Source organism: Coenobita brevimanus, chromosome 52 (genome assembly GCF_032717465.1).
Source record: "Coenobita brevimanus isolate Jiangsu-jjx chromosome 52, ASM3271746v2, whole genome shotgun sequence".
Taxonomy (NCBI): Eukaryota; Metazoa; Arthropoda; class Malacostraca; order Decapoda; family Coenobitidae; genus Coenobita; species Coenobita brevimanus.
Window position 1 is genome coordinate 6,500,312 of NC_137005.1, and position 27,040 is coordinate 6,527,351.

The 27,040-nt window shown below is 43.1% G+C and overlaps 1 protein-coding gene across 1 annotated transcript in view; it reads right to left on the minus strand.

The window, feature by feature from the left end:
* The window catches only part of kkv (hyaluronan synthase-like protein kkv), a 132,270-nt gene extending 114,314 nt beyond the window's left edge, over positions 1–17,956 (minus strand). Inside the window, exons 1-3 of the mRNA XM_080272898.1 lie at positions 17,844–17,956; positions 9,382–9,499; positions 6,747–6,882 (exon numbers count right to left, since the gene is read on the minus strand). Coding sequence (XP_080129024.1) covers positions 6,747–6,882; positions 9,382–9,499; positions 17,844–17,956 — 367 coding nt within the window. The remainder of the gene's footprint in view (positions 1–6,746; positions 6,883–9,381; positions 9,500–17,843) is intronic.
* Between the last annotated feature and the right edge of the window lie 9,084 nt (positions 17,957–27,040).

Here is a 27,040-nt window from a genome sequence, read left to right on the forward strand (position 1 = left end):
TAAGACAGAAGAGAACGGCAAAGCGTAATATGTAAAATAAATCGCTTAGGAATAGGTGTTAGGGGGCTTCCTTAACCGACCATACGGGTCTTAGGCTTCACTCTCGTCTCTTATTTTACATCCTCCTCCAATATTTCCCTACTAATTTCCCTCATCCCGTGAAAATAGAAAATCCCACCCATCGACACACACTCCCATCCACTCACCCACCCTCCCACCCACCCATCGACACACACTCCCATCCACTCACCCACTCATCCACAAACCCACCCATCCACTCACCCACCCATCCATCCACCTACCCAAACCTCAGGAGTTGTTTCTCTAACCAAACATCCGCCTCTGAAGCTCAATACTTAAAACCTCATATCCGCCTGTTACAACAACCTCGCGTCCCTATTCCCTTTGTCTTTTACACCCTCAGCTGAAGATGCAACACGCCCCACCCACCCACCCCTCCTGGAGTGGTGAATGACGCGTCCTTGAGTCTTCCCATCCCTTCCTTACGTTCCGCCTCAGCTCCCCCGACACCCACATGAAGATTCCTGGACAAACCGCCCCTTCCGAGTGATGCGCCCGCCCCTCCCCATTAAAATCCCCGTGAAGACCAGCCGTGCATGGCCGCATGCAGGGGAAGGAGGGAGTTGGTGAGTTCGCAGGAAGTAAAAAAAATAATAATAATAATAATAATAAAAAGGTTCTTAACTTCCTTAGCCCCGGGATATCGTCTTGTTTTCTTAATTTTATCTTTGTTAACCTCAGGGATTATATTTAGAAGAAATTAAAATTAGCTGAAAGTTGACCACACAGGGATAAAGATGTTTAGTAATTTCTCCAATAACCATGTCTCCACAGTAGTGAATTATATCAGAAGTAATATTGCTTAGCCGTAAGTTTTCACTGGATTATTCACTGTAGTTTGGTTGTGAAGTGTTTGGCATGTGTATGAGTGAAAGTGAAGGTATAACAGGCACTCATTTACAACCTGCAGACTGTTCTTCATCTCTATCATTTACGAAACTGATTAAGTCTGTGTCTTCCTCAATTTGCCTTCCTAGCCCCCTCTTTTAAGCAGTTAAGGAAGCTCCCTAACACCTTTTCCAAAGTGATTTATTTTGCCTTTTACACTTTACTGTCCTACTCTGAGTTACACAAATCCATCTAGTATCGCCATTCTCTCCATAAATAACGTGCGAAAGGATATTAACCATCTATATCCAAACATAAATCGCTAAGGAAGAGGTGTTTGGGAGTCTCCTTACCGTACGAGAATACGGGCCCCTGTCAAGGTATCTCAAAATGACCGGATCCTGACGATGGCTCTCTCTCTCTCTCTCTCTCTCTCTCTCTTTCTTTCTCTCTCTCTCTCTCTCTCTCTCTCTCTCTCTCTCTTTGTTCAACTCTATTCTGCAGGGGAAATTTTTGTGGTTCTCAGGCTTTGTTTTTCCATTTTTACATACCGAAACTTAAGCTCAAGAAAGTTCATGGATACGGCGGGTGGTGGTGGCGGTGGTGTCGGTGATCGCGCCGTGACAATGCCGCGAAGGACACGGAATGTGGAGGAGCAGCGGGCGGGACGGTGAAGGTCGCTGCTTGTCCTTACACTTCCTCGCTTCGGGGGATACAAGATCGCTCAAACGGGTGGGGGAGGAAGGAGGGGGTAGGGGAAGGAGGGAGGGAGGAAGGAGGAGGTGAGGAAGGAAAGGGGGAGGAAGGAGTGGAGTGTGAGAGGGGTAGGGGGAGGGATAAGTGAGGGAAGTTAGTAGGAGAAAGGAGGAGGGCAAAAGCATACCAGAGAACAAGGAGTGGGAAGTGAGGGTCCTGTGTGTGTGTGTGTGTGTGTGTGTGTGTGTGTGTGTGTGTGTGTGTGTGTGTGTGTGTGTGTGTGTGTGTGTGTGTGTGTGTGTGTGTGTGTGTGTGTGTGTGTGTAAAGCGAGATGGCGGATTCAGATGGAAATGGAGTGAGGAGAGGGAACTAGTTAACCATTAGACTACTAGACGCCACTTAAGGTAATCAAAACCAACTACCTTAAGTAAAACAGATTGTCGATAGCAAGAATAATGTACCTGAGACTATGACTGTCCTTGGCTCAGTAATATATGATGACAGAAAGAATAACAATACTAATTCTTCCGTAAACAGAGAGAAGGCATTTGATCTAAGTAGTAAGGAGATATCGGTACATAGACAATATATAACAGGAGGAGAACTTTTATCTGCTCGAGTAAAGAAGTAAAGCAATTAGGTTAAAAATAGAAGCTCCAAGTGTGAATAAAGGAAAAGCAAAATGACTGAAGGGAGGATGAGAATGGAATGGAGAGGCAAGGAGTGTGGATATATGTGGGAGAGAAGTGGGAGTGGGCAGAGAGGGCATGGGCTGGTATGTCCTGTGAGTGGGAGGGAATGGGGAAGAGTGGGATGTAAGTGGGATGGGCTGCGAAGGGGAAAGGAGGAGTAGGAAATGGGAAAGGAATGAAGAGGAATGGGAAGGAGGAGGGAAAGGATACGAGTGGAATAAATGTGAGAGGGTACAGAGGAGGGGAAGAGGTGTGTGTGAGTGGGGAGTGGAGGGGAAGGGGGGAAAAGTAGCAGTGAGATCAGGAATGGTATGTGCTGAGAGGAAGAGAGTACTTGAGTGTGAGAAGCAGCAGGGGAGGGGAAGATGAGAGTACAAAGGATGGGAGGATGGAGGAATGAAGAATGGAGAACTGATGAGACTGAGATTAGACAGCAGTAAATGTGAGAAAGGAAGACGTTAATGTGTGTGTGTGGGGGGGGGGCCAAGAAGCCAGAGAAAGGACATGGAAGAAAATAAGAGTGTGGGTAAGAGGGGGGACTGAACCAAACAAAGGGGTGGGGTGGGAGACATGGAATAATATATTGGATGGTTTGGCGCTGGAGGATAAGCGACCGTGAAGGCTGGAGGAGGAGGAGGAGGAGGAGGAGGAGTCATGGATAGAGAGACATGGACTGACCTTTTGTGACTACGTGAACTGAGCTCAATATTATAATATCAGTATTATTATTATTATTGTTGTTATTATTATTAGTAGTAGTAGTAGCAGTAGTAGTAGTAATAGTAGTGGTAGTAGTAGTAGCAGTAGTAGTAGTAGTAGTAGTAATAATAAAAATAATAATAATAATAATAATAATAATAATAATTAATAATACAGCTAGAGATGTGACTAGGGAAAGAGTAGCAGGGTGAGGGAAAAAAGGGGTAAGAAAAGTAAGGGAGGAAGAAAAAGAAAATATTTTACGAGGAAGAAGAGGCATGAAAAAGGAATGAAAAAAAAAAGTAGAAATAAGAGAAAGACACAACAGTATGACAGCAATTTTAAGAAAGGGAGATGTGGGTGTGGGAGTGGTGAAAGGGAGAGGAAAAGCAAGGAAGATAAAGAAACGGAGGAAGAAGGAACAGAAGAAAGGGAGGAACACAGAACAAACAGGGAAGAAAATGTATAAAGGAGGGAGAGAGGATGATGGAACTGAGAAAGGGAGGAAGAGAGAACAAAAGAAGATGAACAAAGGGAGGAAGAAAGGACCGGAGGAGAGGAAGGAAGAGGGAAGAGTTCGGAGGTGTCAATGAGGGAGGAAGAAGATACATGATGGAGGAAGAAGAGGCATGGGGGGGAAGTAGGAGACAAGAATTTGGGGGCAATTTTAGGGAAGAGGAAGTGTGGTCGTGGGATTGTGGGAAAACGATGATCTAGGGCGGGAGAGAAAGGACGATTCGAGAGAGAGAGAGAGAGAGAGAGAAAAGAGGATAAAGGAAGAGCTAAGAAGAGTAAGAGGAGGAAGGAACATATCACAACTTGGGGACAATTTAGGAAGAAGAGAGGGGGGGAGGGAGATGGACGGAGAGGAAGAGGCGTGCATGAGAAAGAAGAGATGATTTTTAGGAGGAAGAAAGTGCAAGAAAGAGGAAGGAAGAATTCATGGTAAGGGGAGTGGAAGGCGAGGAGGAGAGAGAGATAATAACATAGGAGCATTTTCGAGAACAGGAGGTGGGGTTGTGGAGGTGATGGAGTTGGAGTGGGGGGAGTGGCGGAGCAGGAGGCGGGGGGGGGGAGTGACGAATTTTGGGAAGGGGCGGGAGTGACGAGTTGGAGGGGGGGGGGTGATGAAGTTGGAAGGGGGAGTGATGGAGTTGGAGGAGAGGGGAGTGAGAGAGTTGGAGCAGCGGGGAGGGGAGTGACGGAGTTGGGGGGCAGGGGGGTAGAAAGGAGTGGGGTGAGAGTTTGGCCACACTCCTCCTCACTCACCCCAGCGTCACACATCCCTGGCCTCACCCCCTCACCCCGCTTCTGAAGACAACCCAAACCTTGAGAACCACTGGCCTCTTATCTGGGTTTTACTTACTGAGGCGAGGAGCAGACAAAGAAGGAAATTTAAACAACAATTTCCTTTTCTTTCAAGTATCTCATCTACTAATCTTTTTCCTTCTTTCGTCCTTCCTTCCCGCTTTCCTTCCCTTTGTTTCTTTTTCCCTGAGTCCATTTATCTGTGTCATTAATTTTCCTTGTTTTCCTATTTCCTTAACTTCCTCTTTTTTCTTTTTTCTCCTTACTGCTTTACACTGCATAGGTTCGATTATTTCTTTATTTTTATGTCACGCTCTCAATTTTATATATCAATCTATCACTGACTTTCATCTGGAAAAGTCTGAATCAACATTAATCTATTCTTACGTTTTTTGTTCGCATTGTTCCGTGTGTCCGTCTGTGTCTCACCACGGAGGTCTCAAGGACTTTCCGTATTAAGTTTTTTTTTTTTTTTTTTTATAGTATGGGTGGTGAAACACAACAGGGTTAGTCCATTTTCCTGGAATAAAATCGAACCTATGACATTTCCTGATCTCATAACTCGTAAATTTATAGCTAACTTGATGCTCCTCGCTTATCATTACTCATTCTACTAAAAAGCTCTGGAAATGAGGTCACTGATCCGAAAGATAATATATAGAAGATGAATTCCAGACACACAGAGCGAAAGTGAGAGTATAAACAAAGTCAGCCTTACCTTCACACAGCAGGTACGGTGGCAGACCTGAATACTGATTAATTTACGATAGTTGGAGAGACAGAGAGCAGTGGCTTTTTAAATCTAGCGAAGGAACCTACCACAGTTTCAGAAAAATGTGTGTAAATTTCAAAATGGTTTGGCTTGAAAGGGGAACGATATTGGTCAGCACCTGTACATAAGGATAAATGCTGCACAGGGAAAACTAATAATAATAATAATACAAAAACAAAGTACAGAACAGAGAACTTGAACAAAATACGGTACAAAAACAGTGGAAGTCACAGGTTTTGCCTTACAGAATGCTTTTTATCTTTTTTTTTCTCGTCTTTTTTTCTTTCATTTTTTATTTGCAAAAGATTCTGGTTTTGCTCCTTAACCTGACATTACGAAAGCAAAGCTGAGGACAATACAGCTGTGATTGTTGACACTTTTTCTTTTCTTTTTTTCTTTTTTTTCTGTGGTTGTGGTAGTAACGGTGAGCTGTGCTTTTCACCCACACTCTTCCTCACTCACCTCATCCCCTTACCCCATCCTCAGTCTCCCTCACCGTAATACTTGGGGTAATATTAGTAAGATTTGGCGATGGTGATTTCTACGAGATGTTGTGGAGGAGGATGCGATATGCAGTTATAACAGCTTCAAGTAGTGGGGTAAAATCTTCAAAAAATTTCATTAATATATTTTTCAACTGAAGCTCTTTCCAAACTAGAAGTGTTAAATATAGCCTTTATAAACTTTTCCTTTTTTCTCAGAGGATCAATAAAGAATGGAAATACAAATAATTATACATACTCCAGACTACAGGCACTCTTAAAAAAAATGTCTGGCAGCAACATGAATAACATAAACATTCACGGCCTGAGGGGGTTAAAATCCTTCATAAAGAGACACATGTTGAGTAAGACAATATCAGTGACTTCCCCTGTGTACAGCCATAAGCAAAAGTTTGATGACGCTTTTATTGCGGCGAAAGATGGTGTTACATGAATTATTTTTATGTGATAGCAATAAAAATCACACAATAAAAGACTATTTGAAGGAAGGATACTCTCTGCCATCTAGGGAGGAGTGAGAGTTATGGAAGGCAGGAAGCCATGACGCCAGAGGATAGTGGGCCAACTTTTTGCTCACGGCTGTACAATAAAAGACACAATTATCTTCCCAATTCCGTCTGAAGAAATTTTACAACTGACGAAACACAGTGAAAAAAAAACTCTCTACCAGTGTGTGTTTCAGATGGTTTGATTATTCCCTTATTTATTCGTCAAGCTTTGGGAAAATATTTGAGTCTCTGGTCCAAATTCTCGTCGGGAAAGGAAGCTTCCTAACACCTCATCCGCTGCGATTTATTTTTAGATATAGCTGATTAATTTCCTACTGAACAGTATGTACGAAATGGAGAAGTATATGAGAAAAGGGTGTGTGAGTTGGGGGGAGAGTAGCGTTATGACAGAGGACAGGACGACATGGAGGCGTTTTGTCTGTGGCCACCGCTTACGGGATTAGGGTATCTGACTATATATAGATAGACAATATGTATGCAAAGTGATGCAGTATTAGAATGATCTGTATAAACGCGGAAGAGAACAGTAAGATGCAATAAACAGAGGTGCAATAAACAGACGACACTACGGTGCAATAAACAAAACAAATCGCTTAGGAAGACGTGTTACGGAGATGAGAAGAGGGGCCTGTGTTTATGAGAGAGGCTGGTACTCACAAAGCTGTCCAAGTCGTTTTGAGCATATGGGTAGCCTCTTGGAACTCTTAAGCTGGGAGGTCATCAGGAGTACGAGGCCCTTGGTGATGACCCCGGAGGCAAGCACAACCCCGAAGGTGAGCAGGTAAGTAAACACCTGGTGGGGGAGGTGAAGGTGAGGGGAAGGAGGTAATATTTAATACACATAGTATGGAGTAATATATATCAGTTTCTTTACACACATATATATACGAATAAAGATCTTAATACACGCACACACACACACACACACACACACAAACACTGGATTCCAATCATATTTTAATTATCTCCAAGGTATGGCTCGTGTGTGTGTGTGTGTGTGTGTGTGTGTGTGTGTGTGTGTGTGTGTGTGTGTGTGTGTGTGTGTGTGTGTGTGTGTGTGTGTGTGTGTGTGTGTGTGTGTGTGTGTGTGTGTGGCCCCGGGGAGAAGTGATACAGATGGGCATGGCGGGAATGGCCTAATAATGGGGGAGGGGGGGTCGGTAAGATGTGAGGAAGGGGAGGGGAGGGGAGGGGAGGGGAGGGGAGGGGAAATGAAATGAGATGAGATGAGGTGAGAAGAGAAGAGATGTGAAGAGAAAATAGGACAGGAGAGAAGAAGAGAGGAGATGGGAGGGGAGGAGAAATGATAGGGTGAGGGGAGAGCTGGAATATCTGAGTGAGGGGAGGGAAGGGGAGGAAACGAGGGGACTGATAAGGATATGAGAGAGGGGACGGAAGGGGAAGGAAGGGTGAAAGGGGCAAGAGAGGGAGAGGAGGGTTGAGTGGAATGGGTTAGCAATATGGACAGAAGGAAGACTGGCCACATGAGAGGGGAGGGTGGTAATAAAAGACAAAGGGGAAATGAGGGCTGTATTAAAAGGGAGGTGAGGGGAGGGGAGGGGAGGGCAGGGCAGGGCAGGGCAGGGGAAAGGATAGGGAAGGGATAGTACAGGGAACGCAGGAAAGAGGTGGTAGAAAGGGGATAGTGAGAGGACAGGGAAGGGGTGGCAAAAATGGCAAGAGGAAAGGGGAGAACAGAGATGATGCTGTACAGGAAAAGGGGTGAGGGAGGGGAAAAGAGAGGGGGGAAAGGGGGTATCTGGTTAGGGGAAAAAGAGAAGGGAGAGGAGGGGAGGGGAAAGGAAGCCAAATTATCAGGTCTCGATGTCACCCCTTCTCCTCCCATTACAGCATCCCCTTCCCCCTCTCCACTCATCCACTCCCTCCCCCTACCCCTCTTTCCCCCCCTCCCCCAACCACTTCCTCCCCCCTCCTTCCCCCTCCCCCCTCCTAAAATGACGAAAATAACACCCCTCCTTCACCCCGATGTCCTGGGGGGCGATGGAAGGAGGTTATATTTACAATTACGTTTTTTCGGGGTCTCTCTCCGTGCGTCTGAGAACTTGATCGTGTCTTTGTTTTCCTTGAATTTTTTTTTTTTTTTGGGGGGGGTGGGGATAGAATATGGATTTTAGGTGGCTCTATAAAAATACTAGCTTCTTGTGTGTGTGTGTGTGTGTGTGTGTGTGTGTGTGTTATGGGAATCACCTGGAAAATTGACTGTCTTTGCTTTCTTTAATTTTATGTGGAAATGGATAGACATGTTTTAATGACATTCAGACCTTACAATTATTTCCTGCTCCAATTAGGGACTGATATCGTGTCTTTTCGAACAAGAGCTCCTCACCTCCACACATTAACCTCTTACCACCACCTCCCTTTATCTATCTGCCTATCAATTTATCTGTCTGTCTTTACGTATTATCTATCTCTGAAGGTCTAGCTGTCCGTCTGTCTGTTTATCCACTTATGTATATATCTACGAATCTATGTCTGTCTATATATTTATCTACCTATGAATATCTATCACTCTAGCTACCTGTCTACTTCAGTGTCTACCTCCCAACCTTCAAATCCATTCACACATCCCAATTCCATTAACTCTCAGGAACTGGTGAACTTTTGGCCCATTTCTCACGACGTGGTCTGTACTGAGAGCTGCCACGGACGGTCAGATCTTCATACGTGAGAGGCTGACACGAGTGAGTAGTCAGCAAGGGCGGACGTGTCGAGTCAGGAAGATTATACTGAGTGTCTGGGTTGTGTGGAGGTGCTGACGCTATGTTACTCAGCAATATATATAAAACTAACAGGCTAGAAACTATGGGTGAAACAGAAAGGGAGAAAAACCAAAGGAGGAAATGGTAAATAAGAGAAACGTATCAAAGGCTGTAGAGAAAGAAGGAGTTTATAGGTAAAAAGAAAGTCAGAGCAACAACAACAACAACACACACACACACACACACACACACACACACACACACACACACACACACACACACACGTACACACACATACACACACATACACAAATACGTACTGTATACCCCCAACACACACACACACACACACACACACACACACACACACACACACACACACACACACACACACACACCAACAAATACGTACTGTATACCCCCACACACACTCAAACACACATCCTCCAACAAAAATGTACTGTCTGCATCCACACCCACCCATACACACACACAGCTTCCGACACACACACACACACACACACACACACACACACACACACACACACACACACACACACACACACACTAACCTTAAGACATTTGATGGTAAACTCAAGGAACTTCTGACTGTCCTCTGATAGTGAGCTGGTGGAGGGAGGTAACGTTCTGAACACATCCCACGCCTTCGTCTCTTGCACCGATCGCCGACTGAAAAAAAACAAAAAAAAAGAGAGAGACAATATGTGAGTAATGGAGGTAAGATGAAACATTAAAAATTATATATATATATGCCTTCAAAGGGAGTTAAAATTAATATATGTGCCTTAAAAGTGAGTTAAAATTAATATATGTGCCTTAAAAGTGAGTTAAAATTAATATATGTGCCTTAAAAGTGAGTTAAAATTAATATATGTGCCTTAAAAGTGAGTTAAAATTGATATATGTGCCTTAAAAGTGAGTTAAAATTAATATATGTGCCTTAAAAGTGAGTTAAAATTAATATATATGCCTTAGAAGTAAGTTAAAATAAATAAATGTCATAAAATTGAGAAGTAACTGCAGGCTGGAATTGGAAAAGGAAGAGAACAATATTACTTTTTATTGTGAGACCTAAATACAAGCAGAAATAATGATGGTAAAAAATGAATTCTGTCTTGGTGTCTATCTCTTCCGCAACGCCTTCGTCTGTTCCATCGACCGTCAACAGAGGACGAAAGGAACAGAGAAATGGTTAGCTGTGGATGTGGCTTCTTAGTGTATAAAGGAATGAGGATTGTTGAAGTGTGTGTGTGTGTGTGTGTGTGTGTGTGTGTGTGTGTGTGTGTGTGTTTGTCCCTCGCCCTGACCACACGACACAGGGAGATAATTTATTTGCTTTGGATGTGACGTCAGTGTGCATAGAAAAATAATTTGTCAATATGAATTCTCTCTCTCTCTCTCTCTCTCTCTCTCTCTCTACTTATCTATTTTTTTATCTATCTTTATCTACCTATGTATCTTTCTGTTTTTTTCTGAGGAAGACTTAAGTAGTGGTAGTCTGAGAGAGAGAGAGAGAGAGAACAATCATCCTTATAACAATACTTAAATAAATCAGTTCAAGGTCTCTTTATTTTTTTTTTAGTTTCTTATTTTTTTTATTTATTCTTAGCCCCTGTGACGTCATTATTTTATTTATTCCTTAATTCCACAAGTTTTATTCAGCTTGGAAAATACCCCTCGTGGTTGAAGGGGTTAAGGAAATCTGTCTCTAACCCCTCAGGTTCGAAAGTCTCTCCTAAGCTGAAGGAAAGCGTCTGAAAGTAGTAAAAATAAAAAAAAATAAAGGAAAGTCTGATATCATTGTTGTGAAGGGCTTAAGACACTAATAGTTTCTTCCTAGGCTTATCTATTTATCTATCTATCTATCTACAGCCCGACGCCCTAATCCCGCAAAGGGTGGCCGCAGGCAAAACGCCTCCAAGTCGCTCTGTCACCCAACATTTTACTACCCTCCCCCAAACTCACTCCCTCCTCCCTCATATGCCTCTCAACTCCATCCCTCCACCTCATCCTCGGTCTTTCCCTCCCTCTCCCTCCCTCCATCTCACCTACATACACCCTCTTAGTTTTTCATTCTACATTCTCTCCACATGTCCAAACCACCTCAGTGTATTTCTCCTAAGACTTATACGGCCTCTTATAATTTTCGCAATACACAAACACACACACACACACACACACACACACACACACACACACACACACATACACACACACCGCAATATTAAGTCAAAATGCATTCAGTGTTATAAGTCGGATAAATATCAGTCTGTAAATATTAACTGTTGACCTTTCTTGCACGGTACAAACATACCTGGCACAAAAAAAAAAAAAAAAAAAAAAACAGAAAGGAAGAAAAGAACATGAAAAAGAATATCAACAGAAAAATTACTAGTCATCTTAGTCTCAGGAACAAACACCGCTAAGGGAAGGTGTACAAAAATAAATAGATAAATAAATAAATAAATAAATAACTCTCTCTCTCTCTCTCTCTCTCTCTCTCTCTCTCTCTCTCTCTCTCTCTCTTTTACGTGTCAGGTATCTCTCTGTTGATGCTATTTTTTTTTTTCTGCCTGTATGAAGTATTTCTTCTTACGAAAAATACATAATAATATCATACTTATTAAATTTCAATTGTAATTTTTGACTAGTAGCTATAGGATTTTAGAGCCCAGCCACGAGGTTGAGAAGGCTCCCTAACACCTTTTCCTAAGCGATTTAATATGTTTACTACACCTTACGTACTGTCCTCTTCTGTGTCACATAAATCCTTCCAATATCGCCATACTCGGCACAGATAACGTACAAACGGGTATTAACCAGCCATATCCAAAAATAAATCGCTATGGAAGAGGTGTTAGGGAGCTTCCTTACCCGACGAAAATATGGGTTAAACCTTCTATGCATATATTAGGTATTAGATAATCAATTTATCCCTTTCACTCCGATGACGTATTTTTAACATCCGTCTGGCCTTTGGTTCCTTCTTCTTTGTACACACACACACACACACACACACACACACACACACACACACACACACACACTCCCCTGATGATTTTATTTATATCAGGAGACACTTTTCCAGTTGAGGGAGGGGAGCGATATCGCTTAAAATGACCCCTTCAGTACGACGGTGCTCTACGGAATTGAACAAAATCTCCAGAAAACTCGAATATAAGTCACTGGTTTTAAGGGATCCAATAAAAATGCTCCGTCTGTGTATCTCAGGCAAGGAGATGTGTGGCACTACGGAATTATTCACTTAGGCTACGTGCAATCCTCTCCCCACTGATAATACTCTATCCTTTTTACTCTAACTTGGCCTAAAATTGCCATCGATCCATCATGACTGCGGACTCGTGGCACTAGATTAACACCAGAATGTAATGCTAGTAAGGAGAAGTGCTATGGAAAGGATGTAGAGCTGTAGCATTGTCTAACTTGGCCTGTAACTGCTATCTCTCCAACACGAATGCGAGTTGTGGCAATGGATTAACACCAAAATTTATTGCTAGTCAGGAAGAAGTGCTATGGAAAGGAAGTACAGTAGAGCCGTAGCATTGTCCCTTTCTGCCACTTGCGCTACGCAAAAATCAGCTACAGAAGGACGACAACCTTGCGCCAAGTTAGAGTAAAAGCAGTATAGTCTGAGGAATAGCAGTAGGATAGTGTGAAAGGAGTATAGTTGAAAAAGAAAATGGTAGTAAACACATTATTTGCAGTCATGTTTATGCAAGGCTGAGCTCCAAATCGTGTGAGCTGTGCCCTTGACTGGCTATTATTTCAGGGGCTTTTCCTGAGCTCACTCCTTAGTATATCTGCATCTTATCCTCCTGTAGTTTCTCTGAGCAATTCATTATACGATTATTTACACCGATACTAGACAATTTCTGAACATTTAATCATACATTTATCTACACCGATACTAGATAATTTCTGGGTAATTCATATATACGATTATCAGTACCAATACTAGAAAATTTCCTTACATGTCTCTTTACATTATTAGACTATGTGTATCGATTTCACCATAATTTACACGATAACTGCATCCACACTACGATAACACTCTGGGCAGTCTTAGTCTATTACACCTGTACACGGGGTTTGAAGGTGTGCGGCAGAGAGTTCGTAGATATGAGAGGCAAGGAAGAAACCTTTGCTGTGTGTGTGTGTGTGTGTGTGTGTGTGTGTGTGTGTGTGTGTGTGTGTGTGTGTGTGTGTGTGTGTGTGTGTGTGTGTGTGTGTGTGTGTGTGTGTGTGTGTGTGTGTGTGTGTGTGTGTGTGTGTGTGTGTGTGTGTGTGTGGTCCGGTACTTTCTCATATTCACCACAAGAGGGATGCAGAGAGGAAGAAAGGGAAGGAGAAGGAAGGAAGCATGGAAGGAGGGAGGATGGATAGGAGGGAAGAAGGAAGGAAGGATGGAAGGCTAGAAGCAGGGAGGAAGGAAAGGAGAGAAAAAGGGAACGAAGAAAAACTAGGAGGGAAAGAAGAAAAGAAGAAGGGGAAAGGAAGGGAAGGAAGGTTACATGAGGGGGAAAGAAGGATGGAACGAGGGACAGATGAATGGAAGGAAGGCAGAAAAGAGGAATGAGAGGATTGACAGGAAAGAAAGATGTAGAAAAAGATAAAAATAAAGAGAAAGGAGGAAGGAAAGGAAGGAAAGAAAGAGGGAAGAATAGGAAGACGGCAGAGTGGAGGGGAAGGGGAGGAGTGGAGAGGGCTGTGAAGAGATAGAAAAGAAGACTGGAAAGAAGAATGAAAACTGGAGACAGGTGTGGGGAAACAAGGTGAAGAAAACAGAGAGAGAGAGAGAGAGAGAGAGAGAGAGAGAGAGAGAGAGAGAGAGAGAGCAACTAGGCCATTCTCCCTCAGGTAATAACAGGGTTTGTCACGAACCATTATGCTCAAATGATGGTGTGGGGGGGGAGAGAGAGAGAGATTACACACACACACACACACACACACACACACACACACACACACACACACACACACAGTTACATAGATACACAGACCACACAGATCACGAGGTCCTTTCTGTAACAAAGTAAATATACAGTATATATGGTAGTGACTGACTGATTGATAGAAAAAGAGACAGAAGGAGACAGATAGATAGATAGATAAAAATAGGTACACAGACATATACAGATAAAAAGATAAAAATTCGTGTCTTCTTTCACAATGTTAATTCTCAGTAGCTTATTTTTGGCATCAGACTAATTGTGAGTTTGCTATGAGACCTACAGAGGGTCCAAGTCGGGCCATAACCGTATCCTCACAACCTACCAACACACAGTTTCAGTAAGTAAGAGATACTGATAAGACAGGTAATATTTTAACTGATATCAAGCGGTATTAAGTATTCTTCAAAAGACAGTGAAGGAAAAAGTGATTACATTTCTTTTCTTCATTTACAAATTATTCATGACAAATATTCACGATGATATGTGCTACGCAACAGCTCCAAGACTAACATAATACTCTAACAGTCTCTGGAGGTGTGTGTGTGTGTGTGTGTGTGTGTGTGTGTGTGTGTGTGTGTGTGTGTGTGTGTGTGTGTGTGTGTGTGTGTGTGTGTGTGTGTGTGTGTGTGTGTGTGTGTGTGTGTGTGCGGGCGTCTTTTCCGATCATTGCACCGCATGGCACTTAATCTCTATCAACATTCTTCACGGAGGAATGCCACTAGCCCTGTCAGTACACCCCTATTATAACCTACAGATAAGAAGACAAAAATATATAGTGTTCTAGACAAGGTACAAGTATTATGCACTTCTACCAGCTTGTACAATGCGGTGGTGGGGGGTTGGGAGGAGAAGAGAGGAAAGAGGAAGAGGGAGAGGAAGAGAAGGAGGAAGAGGGAGAGGGAGAAGAATAGAGACTGGGCAGAAATTCATAAACAAATATTATATGACCCATCTCCTAGGGTTTCTTACAGCAGGAGCAACAAGAGATAAGTGACGACTCTTCCACTTTCCCTGCCTTGTCTTTCCTACAAAACGAAATACCTGAGATGCTTTCCCGTCTGGTAACTGACTTGTGTTGGCAGGAAGAACAAGAGATGTGGTTTGTGTTTGCAGGAAGAACAGGGGACATGGTTTGTGTTTGCAGGAAGAACAAGAGACAAGGTTTGTGTTTGCAGGAAGAACAGGAGATAAGGAGACATGGTTTGTGTTTGCAGGAAGACCAAGACACATGGGATGAGTCTGTAGCAGTGTCCATGTCCATCTTACGATAATCTGTTATAGTTACAAAGCGAACTGATCATATGTCTGCCAAACAGTATGAGAGAAAATGAGGATAGGAGGAAATTGGGGACAGGACAGAAAGGGAGGGAGGAAACAGGAGACTGGAAAGAATGGGAGGGAGGGATGAGGAAACAGGAGAGAAAGGGAGGGAGGGAAGTGAGGACAGGAGAGAAAGGGATGGAGGGGTGAAGCCACTGGCATCCCGTGTGACGCCTTATTATCGTGTTACAGGTGAAGGGCATCAAGGGAAACTGGTATTATCTCCCGGCAATGCTGCACCCTCACATCATATCGCCACCACGATATGCCTAACACCACATGCAATACCTTGAAGAAGGCGCTGAGAACTTTACATTATATATATATATATATATATATATCTATATATATATATATATATATATATATATATAAACCCAAACAGCACATGCAAAAGGCTAAACGTTGCGCTGAGACTGAATATAAAAAAAATTCGTTTTCCTTACCAACAAATCATCAGAGCTAACAGTACATGCGAGAGGTTCATGCCTGCACTGGGGTCAACACACAATATGGTCAGTTATCTTACTAACCCGTCCAGCATCTGCTCTTAACGGTGGAGGAAATTTCTGGCTTAAGGCATGCGTGAATTACCGACACCTAAATAAAAGACTAAGACAATCTACTGAATATAATATCCTAAAATACTGCATCATACCAGTAACCAAAACCTTCGGAATACGAGACTCGAATTATTTTTTATAGATCAACGAAATCTAACTTTCCCTCAGGACGCGAGGTCACTGCCGTCTTGTTCCAAAATTATTCGTTGCCCCTGAGTGCCATGGGTTTTGAAAATGATGTGAAAAAGTGAAACCGAGCTCATTTGGTAGTGTTAGTAGTTCACAATCCTTGGTTCGGGTCATATTATATAGCATCTCAAGGGTACTGAATAATTTTAAAGTAGGTTTACACGAAACTCCAGGAAAATTTCAGTCGTAATAATGCTATAATCTGAACACACACACACACACACCAAAAAATATATATATAAGTGTGAATAACCCAAAAGCAATGACCGGCAATCACTGTTCTGGCTGTGGCGAGAGAGAGAATTCCTAATAGGCGAGGAAATTATATCCGAGAGAGAAATGACTGTGCAAGGAGTATATTCAGTAAATTCGAGGTCTGGCGGGCGTTCGACCATGACGTTTGACATTTTAAGGAGTAAATTTTGGAATATACATGCTGTGATCTGGAATATACCCTTTTTACCTTACCTTGGCCCTGAATTTCACTTTTTTGGAGTTCATTTCACGTACCTCAGTGGCAGAAAAAGACAATGCTACAGCTCTACATCCTTTCCATAGCACTTCTTTATGACTGGCAGAAAAAGACAATGCCACGGCTCTACATCCTCTCCATTGCATTTCTTTATGACTGGCAGAAAAAGACAATGCTACAGCTCTACATCCTTTCCATAGCACTTCTTTATGACTAGCAGAAAAAGACAATGCCACGGCTCTACATCCTTTCCATAGCACTTCTTTATGACTAGCAGAAAAAGACAATGCCACGGCTCTACATCCTTTCCATAGCACTTCTTTATGACTAGCAGAAAAAGACAATGCCACGGCTCTACATCCTTTCCATAGCACTTCTTTATGACTGGCAGAAAAAGACAATGCCACGGCTCTACATCCTTTCCATAGCACTTCTTTATGACTAGCAGAAAAAGACAATGCCACGGCTCTACATCCTTTCCATAGCACTTCTTTATGACTAGCAGAAAAAGACAATGCCACGGCTCTACATCCTTTCCATAGCACTTCTTTATGACTAGCAGAAAAAGACAATGCCACGGCTCTACATCCTTTCCATAGCACTTCTTTATGACTAGCAGAAAAAGACAATGCCACGGCTCTACATCCTTTCCATAGCACTTCTTTATGACTGGCAGAAAAAGACAATGCCACGGCTCTACATCCTTTCCATAGCACTTCTTTATGACTAGCAGAAAAAGACAATGCCACGGCTCTACATCCTTTCCATAGCACTTCTTTATGACTGGCAGAAAAAGACAATGCTACATCTCCACATCCTTTCCAAAGCATTTCTTTATGACTGGCAGAAAAAGACAATGCTACAGCTCTGCATCCTTTCCATTGCACTTCTTTAATTTGGCAATATATTCGAGTGTTAATCTATTGTCCCTAATCTGTATTCAAGATGAAGAGATGGCAATTTTGGGCCAAGTTAGAGTAAAAGGTGTATAGTTTTTGCAGCATTTTATTCTTTGTTCACTACCTGTACACTGAATCACTGGGCTGAATGTTGGAATCTACTTAGGCTACAATTTAGGCGATTCTGTTTAGTGATTTTATTTATTTGTTTGTAGCCACCCTATACTGTACAGTCCATGAGTTACAAAAATGATCCATACGTGGTGCTACGTTCTCTCAGTATTTACTCTTACATGTGCAAGTATATTTTAGCCGTTTTATCACATACTGGTGATATGCTTGCCTCAAAAAAAAAAAAAAAAAAAAAAAAAGCTTAATCGTAATAATAACTAACCGCATATCCAGAGCGCAAAATAATAATCATAAAACTAATATCAGTCATACAACTCGGGAATGAAACTCAAGCCTGTAATACTAGAGCAACACCACAACACCAAGACGACAAACACTGAGACAATCAACAGTAATAACACCACCTGCACTAATTTCAGCAATCAGTGTTGTGTTCAGAGTAATTACTACACAGGTGCACATTACCTGCCGCCGTAGATGTCTTGGTTGAGAGGTGCATTTTCGTCGTCTGAGAACTCCGGGTCGCTGGCCTCCCCCACGGTGCCCATGGGCATCTGCATCTGCGCAGGCGGAGGCATCTGCCAAGGGAGGAGTAGGGGGTTACTGGCCGCAGGGGCAGAGGGACGGCAGAGGGAGGGGGGGAAAGGGAGGTGTATAGAGGAGGGGGGGGGGAGAACAAACGACGTGGTTACTGACTGCAGGGGAAGATGGAGGGAGTGTAATACAGGAGGGGATTACAGTCAGTAAGGCAGCGGTTCTCAAAATAAGAGTTCTCGAACTCTACAGGTACCAGGAAAGTGTCCAGGAGGTACATTTAAGGCTGGCGAAAATCAGTGTAGAATATGCTACTTCACCAGATTTAATTCATGAGATAAGACTAAGACTTATGAAACCAGTTGCCACACAATATGCACATCCATCACACTGAAACATAACATCGGTTGTTAAAGTCAAAATACTGTGTTGACATTTACACACTGCTATAACAAATCCATTGATACTTACCGGTAAGTGCTTAACACCGTAACTGCTACAACAACAACAACAACAACAACTACTACTACTACTACTACTGCTGCTGCTACTATTATTACACCTATCCTCAAATATATATGCCATTTAGAATTATTTGACAAGGAAAGGGGCACTCAAGGTAGGATCTATAAGCCCACAGGCGAAGGGCGGTATACCAACTATCAACACTGCAAAATTCTGTGGGTAGGAGTTCCAAGCACACCAGATAATAAGGATGTGACTTGTATGGACGTATCGTAGGTGTCAGGGACCTTGTGACAGCCAGCCAGGATGTGTGCTTGTTATATATTCACCATTCTAACATGTCAACCATCCCACGACAACCACTAAACGCCATACTTGGAGGGGAAGTGTTGAGTAAATTTTACTTCCTTTAACCTGGGACTTCATATTTATTACCTCCGCGAACAATGTTGGACGGAGGTTACCTATTCATTCGTGTCGGTATGTCTGTCTGTGTTAGAGATCTCAAAAAGCTGTTACTGGATTTCAAAGAAATCTGGTGGAAGGGTGGGCTGCAGGTCAAGGAACAGCTGATCAGATTTTGATGAGGATCCGGGTGAGGATGCAGAGATAATTCATAAATTTTATCGGCGCTGACGGAGGTATGCGCTCTCTGAAACTGTTACGGGGCAGACTAAGACCTTAGAATTCATTACTCGTGATTATGTGAGACTGCAAAAGTATCCGTCCGGTTCGAAAGAGGAATCACAGCAGTAAATCATAAATTTTACTGAGATGGTGGGGGAATGCACTCTCTGAATGCTTTTAACTAAATTTCTTTTTTATCTCCAGGCTATTTTGTACAGCTGGGAAGAGACTGCTGGAGGTGGAGAGGTCACATATAACCTTCACTGACCTCTCCATTGCTAAAGTGCTCTCCTTTGCTGAATATAATAGTCTGGAGATAGTAAAGAGTTAACCACAAAGAAGACTTCACCGTAGTAAAGGGGCTAAGGGCGGCGTGTGGTGCCCTCAGTAGGCGTAGGCGAAGGGCAAGCTGGTGAGGGTAGGCGTGGGGGGCGTGGGGGGGAAAGTCAGAGGGTGACTTAAGGTGTGTGGAACAGTATGAGTTGCAAGATTAAGGGACGATGAAGGGTCAGGGACGGGGTAGGATGGAAAGTAGAGGGTTGTGGGATAATGATAGCAGAGAGAGAGAGATGAAGAAAGGGATATAAGACAAAGAGGGGAGAGAAGGGGAAGTTGAGAGAAAAATGGTGTGTGGGAGAGGCAAGGACAGAGATGAACAAGAGAAGTACAAGGCAAAGAGGGAGCAGGGGGGAGTGTGGTGAGGGAAAAGGTGTGTATATAAGGTAGAGTGAGATGAAAAAGGAGGTACAAGGCAGACAAGGAACAGAAGGGGGTGTGGACAGAAAAAACGGAGAGGTCATGACAGCAGAGAGGGACGAAGAAGGAATGTGGAAGACAGACAGATAATAGGAGGCAGTATGGGGAGGAAAAATGGAGATGAAGATGAAGTGCAAGTGGATGAGAAAAGCAACGACGGCAGTGAACGATGGGGATGAGATATGTAATGTAGAGATAGAACTGGAGAAGTATGGAGAGGAAACGGGGATGCGGAAGGGGAGTAGAGGACTGTGAGACGTGATGATAGCAGAGGAGCAAGAAAAGGAATGTGTAAGGTAGAGAGGGGATAGGGGGAGGTGTGGAGGGGGAAAGAAAGGTGGTGATTTGTTCTAGACGGTTCTGAGAGATGATAACAAAGATGAATGGAGGCGAGATATGAAAGATAGAAAGAGTAAGAGGGGATATAGAGAAGAGACGTGGATGAGGAATGAATGTGTAAGGGGAAAATGGAGGAGAATATGGGATGAGGAATGAGTATGGAGGAAAGAAAAAAGTTAAAATGTAAAATCTACAGAAAAAGGGACAATTAAAAAAAAAAAAGTGAGTGTTGGAGGTTGAGTGTGTAAGTGTTCTAGTAAAGTGAGAGATTTAGGGTCAACTGAGATTACTTTTTTATTTAAGAATTTTAACACAAGTTCTATGCAGACCATCATCTCAAAAGGATTAATATACGAAAGAACTCTACTTCAGTCTACCTTGTATTAGTTTACGAGAATAATGTACAGTTTCAAGGAGTGTACAAAAGTTTAACCTTAAGTACTGTACAATATCTTAGCGTGGAGAGATGGGCAAGGAGGAGGGGGCAGTAGGGTGAGATCATGAAGGCAAGGAGGTAGTGCGTGGGGGAGGGGGAGGTCAGTGAGAGGGAGAGAGTAGTGGGGTGAGATCAGGGAGAGGGAGAGGGCAGTGGGGTGAGATCAGGGAGAGGGAGGGGGTCGTGGGGGTAGGTCAGTGACAGGAAGGGGGGAGTGGAGTGAGATCAGGGAAAGGGAGGGATAGTGGGGGTTGGTCAGTGAGGGGATGGGGGCAGTGGAGGGGGATCAGGGTGAGGGAGGGGGTAGTGATGGAAGGTCAGTGAGAGAGGGAGGGGGCAGTGGGGTGAGATCAGGGAGAGGGAGGGGGTAGTGAGGGTAAGGCAGTGAAGGGAAGGGGACAGTGGGGGGAAATTAGTGAGAAGGATGGGGCAGGGCACAGAGTGTTGGGAAGAGAGAGAGAACGGAGAGGGGGAGGGGTGACGTCAGAGAACCAGAACTCCGTGAAGGATGTGAGTCTGGCATCTGAGGAATTTCAAGCAATAACATTAAAAAAATATACAAGTGACCTCCCCAGCAACGTCCACCTAGAGACTGAGAAAATAATATCGCAAAGATTCCTTGTGCAAAACCAACCCAGTGATTTCTTTAACCTTCCCTTGTGGCATCTTTGGAATTTCAAGCAATAACATAAAAGAAAATAACTGTGACCTCTCCAACAACGTCCATCTAGAAACTGAGAAAATTATATCTCAAAGACTCCTTGTGCTAAACCGACCCCGTGCTGCCTTTTACCTTTCCCAGTTCTTGATCTTTTAATGGAAGTTTATTTGCACTCACGTCCTTTCCTTATTCTGTCTTTCCTTTTGCTTATGACCTCCATAATTTAAATACCTGTAGCTATAATAAGCCCTGGCATCTCGAATCGAAGGGATCTTGATTTTTTCTTTTTTTTCTTTTTCTGTCTTTCTTTTTCTCTATTTTTTTTTTTTTACTTTACCTAAAAGAAGCTTACCTCACCCCATCCTTAAGTGGGAACAGAGTCTGGGTGATGATGATGATGATGATGATGACGATGATAATGATGACGACGACGATGATGATGATGATGATGATGATGATGATGACTTAGAAGGGACAAACTCATTATAATTTCAGGTTTTTGCTCTTTCTTACACACACACACACACACACACACACACATCTCGTCATGGCTCGCGTGTGTCGGTGAGTGCGAGGCGGTGGCGTGCGTGAGTGTGGGCGTGGGCGTGGGCGTGGGTAGTGACGTGGGTGGGTGCGTGATGGTGACTAAGGTAGGGGAGGTCCGCCCGTCTGGCCAAATTACTGCCTTATGAAGCTACGGCCCACACACCAACCCTCCTTCCTGCCTTCCATCCTTCCCTCCCTCCCTCCATCCCTACCTTCCCCCTTTACCCCCTCTTCCTTCCCTCCTCCCCTTCTTCCCTCTCTTCCCTCCCTCCTTCCGTCCCTCCCTCCTTCTCTTCCTTATCCCTCTTTTTCTCCCGTCCATCCTTCCTTCAACACACTCTCATTCGTTCCATTTTTTTTCCTTCTCTCCCTCCCTATTTTCCATTCCTCTCTCTCTCTCTCTCTCTCTCTCTCTCTCTCTCTCTCCTTTTCCGTCCTTCCTTTATGACAACTCTAGTTCATTCCTTCCCTCCCTCTCTTTATTCCCTCCTTCCCATCTTCCCTCCTTTTCTTCCTCCCTTTCTTCCTTCCCTTTTTTCCCAGTCTTCCTTCTCTGTCCTTTTTCCTTTTTTCCCTATCTTTCTTGGCCCATGACCCACTCTTGCATAAAATTTCACTTAAATTCACTGAAAACTTTTGGAGATACCGTGTGGACAAAGAAACAAACAAACAAACATTGGTGAATACATTACCTCCTCCAACGAAGGTAATAATAATAATTAACATCAACATCACCATCTTCATCATCATAACAATAATAATAATAATAATAATAATAATAATCTATCTATATATCTACTTCCAGAAGCCTTAATCCCATACGGGGTGGACACAAAAAATCGCCTCCACGTCGCCCTGTCCCTCGCCATTTCACTGCCCTGCTCCCAAAAATAGAAAAATAATAATAATAATAATAATAATAATAATAATAATAATACCCTTAAAGAACCTAAAATAATTACTGAATCATTCCCACAACAATTCAATATCATGTACTCATAATGCCAGAAGAAAAAAAAAAAAACATAATATAATTCCAAGAGAGAAAAAAAATCGAAGTGAATATTTTTTTAATGCAAGAAAGAAGGAACCAAAGGCCGGGTGCGAGAAATATGAATAACATCTGAAGCGGGGAAGAAAATCGGGTTATTCACTTTCAATAACAACGTCAGTAATTTTTGTTCACAATCTCGCAACACAATAATGAAAGGAAAAAATATATATCACATTGTTTTCCGTGCCTGTGTCTGGTACGTGGGAGGGAGGGAGGGAGGGAGGGAGGGAGGGAGGGAGGGAGAGAGAGAGAGAGAGAGAGAGAGAGAGAAGTATTGACCTAAGAGACAGTTATAGTCTCTCTCTCTCTCTCTCTCTCTCTCCATAAACATTTAGTCTTTTCTAACAGTTCTTGCTAAAAAAAAAAAAAAGACTATCATACCAAAAATAACAATAATAATAATAATAATAATAATAATAATGTTTGTAATCTCTTAAGCAGGTCAGAAAAAACACGTCCGAGGGCAAAAAGTAAATAATAAAATAAAACAAGAAAAAACATCGTACAGAAGAGGTTCACCATGAAAGAAAAAAGGAAAAGAAAATGGTGAAAGAAAATGGGAAAGAAAATGGGAAAGAAATGAGAAAGAAAATTTGGAAAGAAAATGGGAAAGGAGAAAAAATCAGGAGGGTGGCTTGCTTTAATTTTTTTTTTTCTTATTTTTTTTTTTTTTGGTGAGCCGTGCCGAGAGAGCAATGTGCCTGATTTTCCGCTGCAGTGATCAGAGCAGCAGGTGAGCCAGCGATAAGGGGACACGCAGGCAGCAGGGAGAAGCAGAAGCAAGAGGAGAGGGAGAGCAAGAGAAGCGGGAAGAGATGGAGGAGGAGGAGGAGGAGGAGGAGGAGGAGGAGAAAGAAGCAGAAGCAGGAAGAGAGGGACAACAGAGGAAGCAGGGAGACAGCAGAAGCAGGACACAAGCAGCAGGGAGAAGCAGAAGCAGGGAAACAAAGGCAGGGGAAAAAAGTAATATGTAAACAGAAAAAAAGGGAATATGTAAACTTAAAAGGAAAAACTATAGCTTGGGAAATTACATACAGCAAGGAGATAGCAAAGGCGAGAAGGAGAGACTGTGATGTGAGTAATTTGTAGCAGGAAAATGGTTCCAGCAGGGGAATGCACAAAAAGCAGGGAGGACAGCAGAAGAACACGCATGCAACAGGGACATAGCAGAAGCAGCAAGAGGGGAAAATGGTTACAGTAGGGAAATACACAGACAGCAGTGGGAAGAGCAGGAGGACACGCATCCACCAGGAACATAGCAGTGGGAACAGCAGGAGGACAGGTAAGCAGCAGGGACATAGCAGAAGCAGGAAGAGGGAGACAGGGAACAAGTATTATGCAACAGGGAAGTAACAGCAAAGCGAAAGGCATGTTGCAGAGAAGACAGCAGATGGTCTAGTTGCAGAGAAGCAGCAGACAGGTATAGAAAGAAGAGAGGAGAGATTTTTCTACTTTCCTCTCTCTCTCTCTCTCTCTCTCTCTCTCTCTCCGTTTATCTGTATGTATGTATGTACTGTCTGTCTGTCTGTCTGTCTGTCTGTCTATCTACCTATCTATCTATCTATTTATCTCCAAAAGAAGGAGAGACTTTCCTGCTCTCCTCAGTCTCTCCCTTCCCCTCTCCTATTACCAGCAGACAAAATATCCATTATTAACTTAATTTGGAATGACGAAGGACACAGAGTAGGCGAGTCACAGGGAAGGGGAGGATGAGGGGGAGAGGGGGCGGGGGAGAAGGGGGACAGGGGTAGGGAGGGGGTGTGAGGGCGGGAGCAGCAGGGGTAGGGGAAGATCTCACTATAAGGCACTCACTCACGCACCATCTGTCTCGTTTTCTAATTCGTCTATACTTCTTTCACCTTAACGTGGCCCAGATTTTCGTCCTATGGCATCATATTTCACATATTTCCGTCGCTTCATGGCTAGAGGTCCTTCTTTAATTGAATAAAACCCGTCTTGAAACAGCAAGTAAAAATAATGGAAGATGGCATCGGATCAATTTAGTACCATTGTCGGGACTCCCTTTAATTTCAGTACAGTAGCTTGATTTTTCTTTGCCCTTAAACACTGGCTGTGGCTATAATACATATTTATTTCCACCTTAAGACTTATAGTGTGATCTCACAGGGACAGGATGTAGATATCTATGCAAGGACAGTGCTGTATGTGGAATTTCTGTCTAGGACCTGTATGGAGATTGCAATAGGACAGTAAGTAATAATCCTGTGTGGAAGGAAAAAGTAGGAGAGGGGGGAGAAAGAAGGGGAGAGGGGGAGAAAGAGAGGGAGAAAGGGGGAGAAAGAGAGGGAGAGAGGGAGGGAGAGGAGGAGAAAGAAAGGGGAGAGAGAGATAGGGGTAGAGAGGGAAAAAAAAGAGGTGAAGAGAAGAATGGATTGGAGAGGGGAAGAAAGAGGTGGAGAGAGGGAGAACGAGGTGAAGAGAGGGGAGAATGGGGGGGAGAGGGAGAGAAAGAGGGGGGGAGAGTGGGGAGGGGGGCGTGAGGAGGAAATGACTGCGCTGGAAAGGTCACTCTTCCTCTCGACTCGACCTTCCCTTTCTTCAGCTCTTTCCTACAATTTCTTAGGGCGTTCTTCAAGGCGGATTTTCACTGGAGAGTCTCATTTATCTATCCATCTATCTATCGACCTATCTATCTATCTATATATCTATCTATCTATCTATTTATACTACCAACATTCCCTATTTGGGATTTTCAGCAAGATTATCAGTAAAAACATCAATATAATGCCCTACTTAGCGTTTTCTTTAGACCGTCTGTTTTTTTATATATAATTCTGTAACTCACTTTATCGTGCATGTAAAACTTTTCCAGTACAAACAAGAAATTGAAAAAAATATATAAAAAACTCAAGATCCATGACCAATACATAAAAAAAAGAAGATATATAAACTAGACACATTTTAACTCGGAAGAAGCGCCAGAGTGGAGTGGAATGACTAAGGAAGAAGACACTATATAGGCACGCAATCACACACACACACACACACACACACACACACACACACACACACACACACACACACACACACACACACCATGACTCCCTCCTGACTCATCACCAGATACATACTCGACCTTCACCTCCCCAGAATGGCTCAGACTCCAGGAGGAAACCCAGTAACTTATCTATAATGGTAAAAAAAACTAATATCGCTCAATAATAATAGGATTTCTCTTTCCTTGCCGTCTTCATAATGCAAGGCTTGAGTCGTGTGTGTGTGTGTGTGTGTGTGTGTGTGTGTGTGTGTGTGTGTGTGTGTGTGTGTGTGTGTGTGTGTGTGTGTGTGTGAGAGAGAGAGAGAGAGAGAGAGAGAGAGAGAGAGAGAGAGAGAGAGAGAGAGAATCAGGTATCATTAACATTCTAGTGGTAAAACCTCACAAAGAAAAGAATTTTCCCTAACTACGCAACACACACACACACACACACACACACACACACACACACACACACACACACACACACACACACACACAAAATTACCAGCCTGCGTTTACACATACACATTCATGCAAACAAATTACAATATCCTTACATACATCAGAACGCAAAGACCCCAATCTCTCTCTCCCTCTCTCTCTCTCTCTCTCTCTCTCTCTAAAGATAAGACTGTCTATCTAATATTATCTGTCTACCTTATTTAACTATGTATTAAAACTGTTGGTTATTCAATAGGGAAAGGAGCACTGGACTGAGGGACAAGGAGAGGAAGGAAAAGTAGCGTGCTGGGAAACTGAAAAAGAATAGGAGAAAAAATGAAGGAAAGACAGAGTAATGGAAAGAAAAAGCTTGGCAAAAATAAACGATGCGACCGCTGGAGAAACGAAGAAGGCGTCCGTCTCCAGCACCAGTGACAAGGAAAAGACGGGATACTGGGAAACTGGACGAGATGGGGAGGAAATAAAGGATGGGGAGAGAAGAGGGAAGACAAGGAACAACAAGTGTGTCAGTGTCTGGGAAACAATGATTAAATAACATGATGAAGGAAAAGTAGAGAAGGAATTTTTCAACTTCTGTCTGGGAAGATGTGGGAGGACGAAAGAGATGGAGAAGGCTGGAAGAAGGAGAAAGATGGAGGAAGAATGAAGGAGGAGGTAACAGTTGAGAGTGAAAGATGAAGGAGGAATGAAGGAAGAGGTAACAGGAGAGAGAAAGATGGAAGAGGAATGAAGGAGGAGGTAAAGTAAGAGGGGAAGACGAAGGAGGAATAAAGAAGGAAGTAAA